General features: G+C 40.6%; 1 protein-coding gene across 1 annotated transcript in view; it reads left to right on the forward strand.

Moving 5' to 3' along the window:
• Cpne4 (copine 4) overlaps positions 1-14,692 on the forward strand; it is a 321,642-nt gene that overhangs the window by 289,884 nt on the left and 17,066 nt on the right. Inside the window, exon 10 of the mRNA XM_035444565.1 lies at positions 4,988-5,121. Coding sequence (XP_035300456.1) covers positions 4,988-5,121 — 134 coding nt within the window. The remainder of the gene's footprint in view (positions 1-4,987; positions 5,122-14,692) is intronic.

Below are 14,692 nucleotides of genomic sequence, written 5' to 3' on the forward strand. Positions count from 1 at the left end.
TTCTAGAGGAATTTGGGGAATTTCCATAGATTAATTTTTGGTGCAACACATGTCTATAAAAGTTGACTAACCAGGGTATCTGTTCTTCCTGCTGGAGTCAGGGCCATGTGTGGTTGTCTGTTCTTCCTGACAGTCTGCTTTTCTTGGAACTGGGTGGGTATTGTGAGCCAGTCTGCACAGGTTTTGAGGTGAAGATCCCATATTCTGTTTCTGACCCTCTTTTCTAAAATAGCCTTGGTTTTGGTCTCTCACTATGTGACCTTCAACATCATGGTTATTAATAAAGAAGCAATAAAGAAACAAACCATTTCTACCTTATAGTTCCATGGAAGGGAACAATGCCAATAGAGCTGTTTGTACAGAGAAAAGTTTTACCAGAAGTTATTCCTCTCTTTTCATGATTGTTCAAGTCAGGATGCCTTGGTATGGTAAGTTCCCTTTCCAGGATCTTCCTTATCACACACTTTCTACTTTCGTCAGTAGATATAACTTGTCAAAAATGAACAGGTATTCTAAAAATTACATTGAATCCTTCCTAAATTAATTTTTAACTAAGTTCTGTAGAGAGGTAAGGAAGAAATGGGGGAAATAGCTTCATAAAAGAAAGAAAAGTTCTGAATAAATAACTTGGTCATTGGTTGTAATAGAATTTTCCAAATAAAACACAAACAATTCTTTTCTCATAGTCCCCAAGATCATATGAGAAAAACAGAGCTTTCTTGTTGTTAGGAAACCAGGGAGCACATTCTATTATAGTGTGGACAGAAAGAAAAGATAATGCAACATGAACATTTCACTCTCTCCGATGACTTCTATTTTGTCCCTGCCCCACCCTAAGCTAAACAGTCTTTGAGAGATCTTTGCTGGATGGATTATTTTGGTGGTGGTGCTGTTGCAAATCTGAGATGTTTCTTCTCATTTTAACAACCTTGGCTTTAAGTATTCATTGCTATTGTTTGTTGTTAAGAAGTATTTGATAAAGATCAATACAGCAACTCCATCAAAAAGTTGGCCCTTTCTTTCATGGCTAGAAGGGTGGCTCGGTGGTTAAGAAAACTGGCTTTTCTTCCAGGGGACCTGGGTTCAGTTCTGAGCACTTACCTGGTGGCTCACAACCATCTGTAATCCCAGTTCTAAGAGATCCATAAACAGCACAGAAGAAGTCATAGAAAGATCTCTCAACAAAGAAAAGCCCAGGACCAGATAGGATTCACTGCCAGACTCTACAAGCTCTCTAAAGGAGAGCCAAAACAAATGCTTCTCAAATGGTTCTCTGAAAGAGCAGGCAAAGGTCACTACCAACTCATTCTAAAAGGCCAGTATCATCCTGATGCCACACTGGACATGCTCACAGGAAATCAACTACATATAACTACCCTGATGAATATTGCTGCAAAAGTTCTCAAAATTTTTTGACAAATAAACCCAAGAGCACATTAAGAAGAGCACACACAATGACCAAGCTGGTTCCAAGCCAGGGAAACAATGCTGGTTTGACAAGCACAAATCAGTAAGTGTGAATGATTTCAGAAAATGAATAGACTAGAGGGTAGAAATCACATAATCAACTCAATGCCAAAAAGCCTTGACAAACCCAGCATCCCTTAATGATAAAAGTACTGAGAAACTAGGAATGGAAAGAATATAATTCCACATAATGAAGGCTATTATAAAGCAAACCTTTAACCAATATTATAATAAATGGATTAAAAACTGAGACCATTTCTTTTAGAGACAGGATGCCTACTCTTCTTTAATACAGTGCTCAAAACCTTAACTGGAGCAATAAGACAAGAAAAATCAATGAAGGGGATACAAATAGGAAGGGAAGACAAATTTTTCCATTTATAGATGACATGGTCCTGTACTTAGCTTAGAGACCCTAAGTACTCCACCAGAAAACTCTTAGGCCTGGTGAACTCTTTCAGAAAAATAACAGGATACAAAAATCAATGCACAGAAAACAGTAACTTTTCTATACTTCACTACAAAGAATCAGGGGTGGGGTGGATACCATTCATAGTAGGCTAAAAATAAGTACAATAACTAAGAAAAACCTAACAAAGGAGTGAAAGAGCTCTCAGAAATAGAAGACAGTAGAATTTGGAAATACCCCCCCAGGCTAATAGATTGTCAGAATTAATGTGGTTAATGGGAAGACAAAGCTCTATAAAGCCAATGCAATAAAAATCCCAATAGCCTTTTTCCTCACAGAAGTAGGAAAAAATATTAAACTTCATATGGAAAGACAAAGCATCCCAAAGGTGACCATCCTTAATTGGAAGAATAATGCTAGAGGAGCCACAATCACTGGTTTCAAATTACACTACAAAGCTAAGATAGGAAAACAGCACCAACAACATGGCCCTGGCACACACACAACAAAACAAAAAACAAGTAGGCCAGTCAAAGAGAATAGAGGACCCAGAAATATGCCCACATTGTTACAGTCACCTAATGTTTGACAGAGCTGTCAAAAAACATCCATTGGAAAGAAGACAGCCTCTTTAACAATGGCACTGGAACAACTTGATCCCACATGCAGACAAACAAAACTTGTCACTTACCCTACACAAAAAATAAATTCCAAAGGGATCAAAGAACTTAATGTGAGACCTGAAGCTTAAAACTGCTAGAGGAAAACACAGAGAAAACACTTCAAGATGTAACCATAGCCAAGAACTTTCTGAAAAGGACTCTAGTGGCACAGAAACTAAGCCCAAGAATTGACAAGTTTAGTTACATGAAATTAAAAGATTTCTGCACAGCAGAGGAAACCATCACCAGACGGAAGAGACAACCTAGAAAAAATGGGAAGATGGTCTTTCCCAACAATACATCAGACAAGGGATTAAACTAAAGAACTGCAAAAATGAAATGCCAAAGACTGTATCATCTGATAAGTAAATGGGCTAATGAACTAACTTGATAGTTCTCAAGAGAAGAAAGTCAGGAGCTGGAGAAATAGCTCAGTGTGTCCTCACATGTGTGAGGACCATAACTGAGATCCCAGTATCTATGTAAAATCTAAATGGGTGTAGCTGTGACCCTACTGTGTAGAAGGCAGATATGGAATCCCCAGAGCAAGCAACTAGCCAGACTAACCAAACAGCAAGCTCTGGCTTTAGCAAAAGACATTGCCTCAATATATAAGATGCAGAATGATCAAGAAAGGTGTCCAGTGTTGCCCTTGGGCCAAGATACACATGGATATACAACCACATGCGTGTGTCATACAACATACAGAAAAGATGAATACAAGAAGTCAATAAGCACTTGAAATTATCCAGCATCTTTATCCAACATCTTTAAAATGCTTTGAGATTCCATTTCAATGGCCACAAAGAAAACAAATAACAGATGTGGATGAGGGTGTGGGCAGAGAGGGACCCTTATTCACTATTGGTGGGGAATGTAAACCTGTGTAGCCACTATGGAAACCAGTATGGAGGCTCATCCTAAAACCGAAAGCAGAACCACCATACGACCAAGCTACAGCACTCTTGGGAATATAACTGAAGAACTGTAAATCAACATTCCACAGAGATGTTGCACCCCATATCTATAGTTGACCTACTTACAGTAACTTGGCAATAGAGCCAGATGCTCCCCCCCCAACAGATCAATGGATAAAAAAAATGGGATACATAACAGAATTTTTATTCAACCATAAAGAAAAGCAGAATGATAACACTAGTGGGATGCAAACTGGAAATCATTACATGAAGTGAAATAACCAAACTTAGAAAGACAAATATCATGTTATCTCTTACATATGGAATTTAGTTTTAAAATTGTGTGTGTGTGAAAGAGAGAGAGAGCGAAAGAGAGAGAGAGAGAGAGAGAGAGAGAGAGAGATGAAACTAGAAAAGAGACCATGAGAGGAAGAATAAATCTTAAGGGATAAGGGGACAAAGAGGGTAATAGGATAAAAATGATAAGCAAGCAGAGGGGGCTGTCTGGGGGAAGGATGAAACCAGCCAGGAGGAGGGCACAAGGCATGGGCAGAAGAAGGATAATTAATAATAAAATATTATGACATTTATGTACTAAAATCCCATAAAGAAACTCATTGCTTTTTATGCTGACCTAGAATATAAATGTTTAAAAATTTGAGTTGGTTGCCGGGCATTGGTGGCACACGCCTTTAATCCCAGCACTCAGGAGGCAGACGCAGGAGGATCTCTGTGAGTTCAAGGGCAGCCTAGTCTCCAGAGCGAGTGCCAGGATAGGCTCCAAAGCTACACAGAGAAACCCTGTCTCGAAAAAACAAAACAAAAAAAAAAAAAATTGAGTTGGGAGTCAGAATAACTCAGAAGTTAAAAGAGTAAAGACTATTTGGTAATCAGACAGAGGCTTTCATTCCGTAGTTCCCACTTGAAATGACAAGTTACCCAGGTGTGTTCCTTGTAGCAGGCAGGAGGTCTCCCATGAACGGAAAGAATGCTTTACCATAAAAGACAGGGTTACTTCTGGAGACAATGTGTTAAAAACCACTCTAATACATATCGGTGCCACAGACCACTCACGGAAATACAACAATGCCTTTCTCGGGGAGACAGCATTCTCTACACAGAATTTGGCCATAAGGGTTCTTGACTGACCTTCATAGATGGAGCTGTTCTACCCATGGAACACAGAAGCCTTTTCTTAGTGGATTGTGAAACTGGAGACAGATACTCTGCCTTTCCCTCACTGTCTGAAGATGTGTGGATCAATGAGACTGGGCTTTCTCAACCATAATCTAAAGTTCCACTTGGTCAGGAAGAGAAAGGGACTACAAAAGACAGCAGAACTGCCTTCAGTCAAATTAATAACTACTTTTACAAGCAATTAATTAACTTCTCTCAATTTTCTAATGAGCCAGATATGTCGTGTACTCCTTATTTTTCTCTGTCTGAGGCCATGCCTCTCTCCAGATTAGAAAAGTTTTCTAAACAATGCATTTGACTTAACTCCATCTATTCTTCTGTTTTGCCCCTTCCAGGTAGCTATAGATTTCACTGCCTCTAATGGAGACCCCAGGAACAGCTGTTCCCTGCACTACATCCACCCGTACCAGCCCAATGAGTACCTAAAGGCGTTGGTGGCTGTAGGAGAGATTTGCCAAGACTACGACAGGTAAGAGGCTTCAGGCATCAGCTGTGGTCTTATCTCTCAAATAGGGTCCCACGGCTGTTGAATGACTCGTGGCAAAAGAGTGGCAGTCAATTCCAGCAGCTCCTCATGTAGAGGCTTGAGAAAGAAAGGAATAAAAACCTTGTGCCGGACATTTCATTCTGTACCTAGAGAAAGTGAGTTGGTTGCACATTCACTTCCGTGAGGCGACAATTTCCTCCCAGCTTTCTGCTCTATCAGGACTGTGAAGTCACTAGGTAGCACCCTAACTTCCATTGTGTGGACTCAGTGTGAAGCTATCCTTGCTACTCACGCTTTGTTCAAGAACCGGCATCATCCCTGACCTGCTGAACCAGAGTTACAGCCCAAGAGTTCTCAGACATCTGAGTTTTAGAAGCATGGCTTTATTGGATGTTGCTGTGTTCATTCTCTATACTTTAGACCTCTTTACATAAGAGCCATCACTTTTAAAAGAATAAAGCTAAGTCATATATCATCACACAGATGGAGGTGTTTATTTGAACGACAATCTACCTCACTCTACACATTGAGTTCAACATCAGTGTTTTAGATGGTGTGTGTGTGTGTGTGTGTGTGTGTGTGTGTGTGTGTGTGTGTTTACATGTATTTAGAGATGATCTCAAGATTCAATCAGTAGTATTTATTTCTCCTTGATGATAAATGCTGGTCTTTCCCACCAAAGTGTCTCCCTGAGAGAAGTGATCAACATAACTGCATTAATGCTGGATTTGGGCTGTCACTGCCAAGTCACAGGATAGAGGGAAGGAGTGCAGACATTTGCTTAAGGCTTTTGGGGGTGGAACCAATGTAAACATAAATGTACACATCTCAGAGGACCCCCTGGTGTGATTGTGAAACAAGGCTACTCGGTAATGAGCTGGAAACAGCTGACCTTTAATCCAAGAAAATAAACAAAGCAACTCTATCCTCTGGGTTTAGAGAAATTTCAACACATAATGTGATTTCTGTTCTTCCTGAGTTTATTATTGGTAACAACCACACAAAACAAAACAAAACAAAAATTAATAAAACTGCCACAGCACAGCAAAGGGCACACCCTTGTGAAACCCAGAGCATGTGTTGTAAGAAAGGTCCAATCAGTCTCCCACATGCTGAGGTCTCTGTATTAGGCCTGGTCAGCAAAATTACCCCAACATGCCACGTAGGACACTTGGTGAGGAGTTCAGAGGGTTCTGTGAGATGAGCTAGCAATAAACATGCACAAAATTCTTTTCCAGTGTCTCTTGCTGCACCCCTAAATCATACCTCAAAAGTCATTTTCAATTACCTTGTTGAAGTGTGTGATGATGGCTATTATTAGTTGCTTACTTGGCTATATCTAGAATTGACTAAAACCTAGCAGCTGGGCACACCTGTGAGGAATTTTTTTTTTAATTAAATCATTTAAAGTGGGAAAACCCACTTTTAATCTGGATCTTTTGAGGCAGGGGGATGCACCTTTAATGTGGCCCACATCTTCTGGTGGAAGCCTATATAGAGCACATGGAAGAAGGGAGGGAGCTTTTGTTCTTTGCCTGTGGCTTTCACTGGCAGCTCCTTTCCTTCACTGGCATTAGAGGCTACTTCTTCAGAATTCCTGTGTATACTGAAGACCAGCCTTGTGGACTGAACAACCACTGGATTCTTGGACTCTCCATTGGTAGACAGCCATTGTTCAACTAGCTGGACCACAGCCTGTAAGCCATTCTAATAAATCTCCTGAGTACGGAGATAAGGCATTTCAGCTCTGGTTTCCTCAGGCTCCAATTCAGGGACAATTTCTAGAGGGGTTTGTATCAGGTGGAAATCCTTACTAGACAGGAAAGGGTCTGGGGCACTGCAGCTCTGCTGTATTGGAGACTTCTTCAAACTTCCCCAAGACATGGGAATGGGAATCCTATGCTTTCCTTCACTCACATACAAGCTTATTAATAATCCAGTGTAATGTTGTGTGTACACACAATGAGATAAGAAGGAAGGCAGGTGATGTTTTCAGGAGCCCTAATGTTTGGACCTTGAGATGCATATAATAGAAGGTAGTTTTCCCAGTAGAGTGCTAGGTAGGCACTGTGCTCAAGCTCAACCTAAGCAACATAGTAAGATCAGCCCCCACGTAAAATAAATAAGTGGGTAAAAACTGAATATATGGAATGTATTATAAGAACTATGAGCCTGCAGGGAAGAAGGCATCCGATACTGACTTCCAAAGAGTGGAGTGGTCAGTTGTTAAGAAAAAGAGATGCTGAGACCTAGAGTCTTCATCTTGGTCCTGTATCACCTTCATTTGCTGGTCCAGACACTCACCCATCATCAAGGAAGCTTTTATTGCTAATCCCTACAGTGTGTCTTCATTTCCTGGTTGCCTCACATGCAGAATGCCAACACCATTGTCAGAGTGACTGGACATCTCTTAAAGACTTTATCCCTTTAGAATGTAAACCAGACAAAAGTTGACAGATATTTTGTATTCCCTCAAAAGCACAGGTTTTATATAAACATAAGATATGCCACCTTAGTAGTTACATGAGGAGTCATTAGAAATGATTCCTTTTAAATTTTAATAGGGTAAGTCTGATGTCACCATGCCCAGCTATACAAGAAAAACAACTTTGGGCAGCCCAGCAGAGCAGCATTTCATTTGTGTTTAAAGAAGGCAGCTCTACGTTAAAACCAGCAAATTCTAAAGAAGAAAAAGGGTTTGAAAAAAAAAAAAAACATGCTCTTTTCAGAGACTCCCTGGGAGAGCTTGGAATGCAAGCTGCTCCCTTGAAAGCTGACAAGGTTCGGCAGTTTCTCTTTTGTGTGGGTGGATAGACAGTAGACAGGCAGAGTCGGGAAATTTCAAGTCAGGGCCCTGGAATTAATTTATTCTTACATCAAAGTCAGGAAGGTTGGCGCTTAAAAAGAAACACTCGCATAAAAACTGACAGAAGGCATCACCCCCCCTCCCGCAACCACACATGGGTTTTTAGATCCTGTGAGCCTTAGCAATCCCTCTACCTCTGACAGACAACGGTGTTCTCTCTGCCTTGTACAGTCATCACTACTGGACTATTAGCAGGTGACCCATTGAGTAGAACAGCTTGAGGGGTACAAAAATCTCTTCTCCAGGTGGCTCTCACAACCACAAATAGCTGTCCCCAAATCCAGAAGATAATGTTGCTGGCCTGTGCTATCTCTCACCCTCTTGCAAGGACAACCCCAGCCCATGTGCCTCAACTGCCCATGCGGATGAGTATGTGCACACATGTGCACAAAGACATACATGCATGCATGCACATGCTTACATACAGCCCTGGGCACACACATGTACACATCCCCTGCTGCAGCACACTTTCAGTAAGCACTGTCAAGGCAAACACCAGAGCTCCCATCTTGAAGGGAATGAGAGACAGTTTGCTCTGGAGCCATTTTGAATGACCGCAACCTGAGAACACAGATTTAGGTTACCCCAAGTGTCAGGTTTCAATGTGGAAACAATCTCATGAAGTTTTATAGTTTCACAGACAAGGCAAGTTTTAAATACATTAGTGAGTACATCAGCAAGGTGGTTACAGCAAGATTGGGGAGGCTTTCCTAAAGACCCAAGTTGCTATCTGGTAATATTCTTAGCTTTCGGATTGCTGGAAGCCAGTGAGTGGGTCTGCTAAGCCAATAGATTCCAAGGATTTTTAATCTGTTAGTCAAAGGATGGTAGTTCCAACTTAGAGGTGGGCAAGGAATGGCTATCCCAGGAGCTAAAGATAAGACAATTATCCCCAGGATCTGAGCATTCCAATGTCTCCACAGTATTGAAATTCTGATCAGTTAGTCTCTGCAGACACAGCTTCAAGAATTCTCATTCATAGCATCCACTCTTCTTACACACCTCTGTAGATGACTTTCTTTTCCATCACCAGCCCCAAATAAGAACACAGAGACTTCTTATTAATTATGGAAACTCTGCCTTAGCTTAGGCTTGTCCCACTAGGTCTTATAACTTGAATAAACCCATTTAAAAAATAATATCTCTCTCTCTCTCTCTCTCTCTCTCTCTTTCTCTCTCTCTCTCTAGAAATCCCACCTATAACTTCTGCCTAGCTATTGGCCATTCAGCTCTTTATTAAACCAATCACAGCAATATGTCTTCACACAGTATACAAATATCCCAGAACACACCTCAGTGTCAAAGTGGCATGCTTTTCTTGAAGTCAGGCATTTAGACATGCAGAACACTGGGCTGGTCATCGGGACTCATCTTTGTCTGCAAACCAGAAAACACTCACCCAGGAAGCTCCAAACATGCTGATACTTGGTTCTCCTCCAACAGACTGATTTCACTGTCTCCTATACACCTAGAAACAGGGATTTTGTTGATGTTGCTCTAATGGTTCTCCAGGATTGAAACCACCACTAAGTGAGGAGTGCTGGCTCAGTTAGAAAGCCAACATCCCCGCTGCAACTCCTGGATACCATTCCCCTTGGGTGGGCATCAAAAACAAAGAGCAACATGGTAGAATTTTCCACATGTAGCTCAGTCTGGTAGAACGCAGAGGTGTGTCAAAAAGCCACAGTGTTGTGGCTCATACCTAGAATCCTGGCACTAGCAAGGCTGAGGCTGAAGGACCACAGGAGTTCAAGGCCAGCCTGAGTTACATGGAGAAACTGTATCTTAAACAAAAACAAACATAGTCCCAGGCCAGCATGGCCCAGAAAAGCCTCCTGTGTAAGGATGGAGAGTGTGTAAAAGAAGGAAGGGCCCATTGCACCCTGCTGGAAGAAGGGTGGAGAAAGAAAAAATCTTGACAGTGGTCACTGGGCTAATCAGTATTCTGACACACACGACACACATACCCTTTGTTCCAAGAACACAGATGGAGTTCTTATTCGGCATCATTAGGACCAGACCAGCCTCTTGTGGAGAACAGAGTCAACAAGGGTGGTAGAACAGTGTGATGACATACCCTTAAAGGGACCTAATGACAGGTGGACCTGGGTTCACACCCAGCTCTGTACCTCTGTTCTCATGAGATTTGTGTCTTTGACTACAAATTAGAGGTACACCTAGTTTCCTTTGCAGAGCCCATGTAGCTCTGCCTGTGGCAAACAGTCATTGGTGGAGGGTGTGATCTTAAAGACTCAAAATTCAATCTTTAAAAATGAACTGAACATGAAAGGATTATAGTGTAATATCTAAAGGTCATGTTGGACAAATGACCTTCAGGGGCTTGGTTCCTTTGTTTGTTTTGCTCATTTGCCTCTGAAAGGGGTCTATAAAAATATGAAGCCCTCACACAGTATTTTATTGAAAACATCTTTCTTTGTTGTAGGTTTTAGATAGTGATAAGAATAGAAACTTCTGAAGTGTTACAAATATGGACATGTAAAAATAAACTCTCATGTAACTCTTGTAACTGCACAATAGAATCTAAATGTTATGCAGATTGGATATTGACAATCATCTTTTTTTTTTTTACAAAAACTACCTGAACCAGCTCTTCAGTTTCAAATGAGAATTTTGTTTCTTCGTCAACTCCTTTTCTATTTCCCTCCTCCATAGAATTTGCTTCCAGTGTATCATTTTTAAAACCAACACAGTTTTGATTTAGTGTTTGGGAGCATCAAGCCCAGAGCTTTTCGAATGCCAGACACTCTACCTTCTGAATCTCTTCTCTAGTCCTCAGTGTATCAGTATAAATTTAGTTTGATGTCATTTTGATGGTCATTGCATTGCAAATGTCTATAAGGAAAACAAGGATATTATATTCATGTAATTTTTAATTTCTAAAATGATTCATTATGAAGAGATTAAAACTATTCTAAAAATATCTCTGGGTTGAATTTTTACTACAGTTCTAATTTGAATATTATTGATCTAAAAAGCATATATATATTAATTTCAGGCTTAATTATTATATATAAGAAGTATAAAGGTTTTATAAATCAGTTGTCAACAAAACAGTGTGCGTAGAGGTGTGTATGGGGGGTCCAGTTTGTTTATATATCTATGAAGAAGGGCTACCTATTGCTCACAATGCAGAACCTAGCATCAATTCTAACCCATTTTGCCTCTCTCTCTCTCTCTCTCTCTCTCTATATATATATATATATATATATATATATATATATATTTGCCCTAAGAAAACCAAATATGTGAAGTGGGTTTTAACCTTCAGTACTGTTAATTCTTTCAATGACATAACCACACCCCAAATTCCCATGATAGTTTATAATCATAACCTATTTAGGGGATAGGGTCTGGAGAGATGGTTCAGCAATTACAAACACAAACTGCTCTTGCAGAGGACCTAAGTTTGGTTCTCAGAACTCCATCAGGAGTTTCAAGGTACCAGCAACTCTAGCTCCAGGAGATCTCCCTCTCCTGGCCTCCCCCGGGCCCTCCACTCATATCACATGCCCATAGACAAACAAACACACATTAAAAAGAGAATAAATCTTTAAAAACTATTTCCTATATTCTTGCCATGGCACACATGTGGAGGTCAGAGGACAGCTTTCAGGTGTTGGTTCTCTGCTTCTATCAAGTGTGTCCCAGGAGTAGATCAAGCTTGGGTTCTCAGGATCAGCAGTGTCAATCACCTTTACCCACTGAACTATCTTGCCAGATCCCTAAAAATTATTTTAATGACTTAGCAACTGATAACAACACATCCTAAATTCTTTCTTCTACACAGTTCTAGAGATTGAACCCAAAGTTTTCTATGTGATGGGTAGCTGTTCTACAACTTAGCAATTTTATTTTTTTAGTTTTTCAAAATGGGTTCTCTGTGTAGACCAGGATGACCTGGAGCTTGCTATGTAGACTAGGCTGGCCTCAAACTCACAAAGATCCACCTGCCTCTGCCTCCTGGGTGCTGGGATTAAAGGCATATGTCACCACCATCCAGCCCCAAGAAAATTTTAAAGCAAAATTGACAATGACCTTAGCTGCAGAAGATTTGGTTCCTACTGAACTTTGTAGAAATTTCCCTTTACTTGATGTTTGAATCTTGCATTTGGTAATTGAATCTTGATACTCGTTACTTAGTACTTGAAATCTGTGGAATAGTTCCTTTACTTGATACATCCGTTTTTTGTTCTCTGAAGCAATACAGCATGGCAGTTGAGACTTGGACAAGGTAAATAAAGAGGAATTGTGTAGGGAAAGGTGTGAGTGTGACCAACCCTCACCATCACAGATGCTCCCAGAAGATCAACTTCCGGGGAGGAAATGTATGGAAGTAGAAGAATTGAATGCTGCCTTCCCTTTTTTAAAAAGAAAGCCACACTCTCATGTCCCCAGAATACTGTTGCATTTCTAGCTATGGACTTCAGTTTTAAGATAACTGTGGAAAATGGCCTTAATCAAACCGCCAAGTGCTCTGAAAGGCCACCTCGTTTGCATTGACCTCCGTTGGCATGTACATTGGCATGTAAAATGCCCCCTTTGTGTGTATTAACATCTTGCTTTAGCTCAGTGTTTCCCTAATGGAGCCAGTGCAAATGTGCTTAAAATCAAATTTCCCATCTGGAGACATGTGGACTTTGGGCGTGGCCATTTCCTACAAAACTAAGGATAGATAATACGTGACTATGGAAGGACATGAACCCTTTTGTTGTATTTTTTGCTTTACTCTGACAGTAAGAAATGTAGCCTTTACCAGTGTGGCAATAGACTTCTGAAATTTCCAGGTGGGCAGGGTTGCCTGTGTTTTTCTCCCAACAGTTGCTAATGGCCCTTTTGCTCAGTGCCAGGTAGATCCCGTTCTGCCTTCTTTGAAGTGTTATCATATTAAAGCTTCCTTTTGTTCAAGTCCCCTCCCTTAGTCATTGCATAAGACTCCTTTCTGACTGCTTTTATTTTTAAACAGGAGGAATGGACTTTAAATGTATTGTGCTAGGCTTGGAGGTTTTTTTTTTTTTCTTCAGTATGTTTATTAAGTGGAAGCTTTATGGTGGCTGACTTCAGAGAGCTCAGCCCTTCTGGAGCATTAATTATTCTCCTTGTAGGTGAGGCGTTTTCCCTACCATCCTACTCTCCAAACTCAGTTACATAACAGTGCATGAAACTCAGCAAACTTCAAATCCCCAAGGGTGGTTTAGCAGGTATAAAAGGAATATCATTAAAGCACTGGGTACTGGGTTAGTGATTGGAAGCAGATATATATATATATATATATATATATATATATATATATATATATATATATCATACCCCTCCCAAAAATGAGAAAAAGAAAACTCATTAAAAGAAAGTAAAGGATATGACACTTCCCAGGCTTCCTGGTTCTAACCCCTGAGGCATTGCCGCTGTGGGAGATCCAGGACCCATGCTCCAACCAGGAAAGTCTTCTAACTTAGCCAGCAAGACTCTCCCTTGCCTATCACTGGTTTTTGGCTAAGGAGGAAGGGCTGAGGCTAAGTCTTCCAATCTTTCCAAGAACCGGGAGTATTTTCTTTTTCTTCTTAGAGCTGTGACTAATCCTCTATAAGCTACGGCAAGTCTCTTCATTATCAGCAATGATACTTTCTTGAACATGCATAGATGTCATGGACAACAGAGCCTGGCTTGACACAGCTATGAGGAGACGAGAGAGTTGGTGGTTTTATGGAGGATTCCAATTCCATGTAGTATCAACTGTGTGTTGGAAGGTTTTTGTCAAAACTGTCGTGGGTTGCTAACAACTTCTAAATCAGGAAGGGATGGGGGAGAATCTGGCTTTGTAACTTTGATTTTCTTGAGGTCACTCAGAAAGTGGGGCTTGAGCCAGGCTAAATGTCCTCTTTTCTACAGTGGATGAGGTGAGCCCTAAATCAATTCCTTCTTTACCCTAGACTAACTGAAAAATGTAAGAAAAAATCTCAGTTGTGTTCTTTCTAGGAGAGAAGACAAACAAAGGTACACGGCATGAGAAGGACATGCCTTCTCCCAGGACCAATATTTCAGATCACTACTACAGCACACAATTTGCTTAAGAACGGTCTTGTTTGTTGCCTACTCCGGGACCTAGGTCCTGGAATTGCTAGTAGATGTTTAATACTACATGTAGTATGTGTGTGTGTATGTGTGTGTGTGGTAATTAGAAAATCATGGGTTGGGGAATCTCATAATCCTTTCTGGTGATAATGTTTACTCCATCTTCCTAAGAATAGATAGAGTAAGTTGAACTCCCAAGGTTGCATGTAAATATTTACAGCACCTGGGATAGTGCTAGCCAATTGTGTGTGTTAATAAATGTTAATACTTCCATTCCCTATCCTCTTAACTAGAGTGCAGTACAGTTAGGGTTAAGATACAACACACATGAACACACGAATTAGAAGATGAATTCTAGTGATCACAAAAGAGACCAGGACAAACAAAGGGTAGGTGTGACTCTCGTGGATCTTAATCAGAATTATGCTGCATATAGGCATGTCGTATTGACTCAAATGGGTAGATTATCTATCACTGGCAACTTATGGAGCACTGACTTAAATGGGTAGATTGTCTATCACTGGCTACTTATGGAGCAGACATTCAATGAAAATTACAATGATGAAAGTGAGGGTATAGGACAGTCAGGGCCAAATA

Source organism: Cricetulus griseus, chromosome 4 (genome assembly GCF_003668045.3).
Source record: "Cricetulus griseus strain 17A/GY chromosome 4, alternate assembly CriGri-PICRH-1.0, whole genome shotgun sequence".
Lineage (NCBI taxonomy): Eukaryota > Metazoa > Chordata > Mammalia > Rodentia > Cricetidae > Cricetulus > Cricetulus griseus.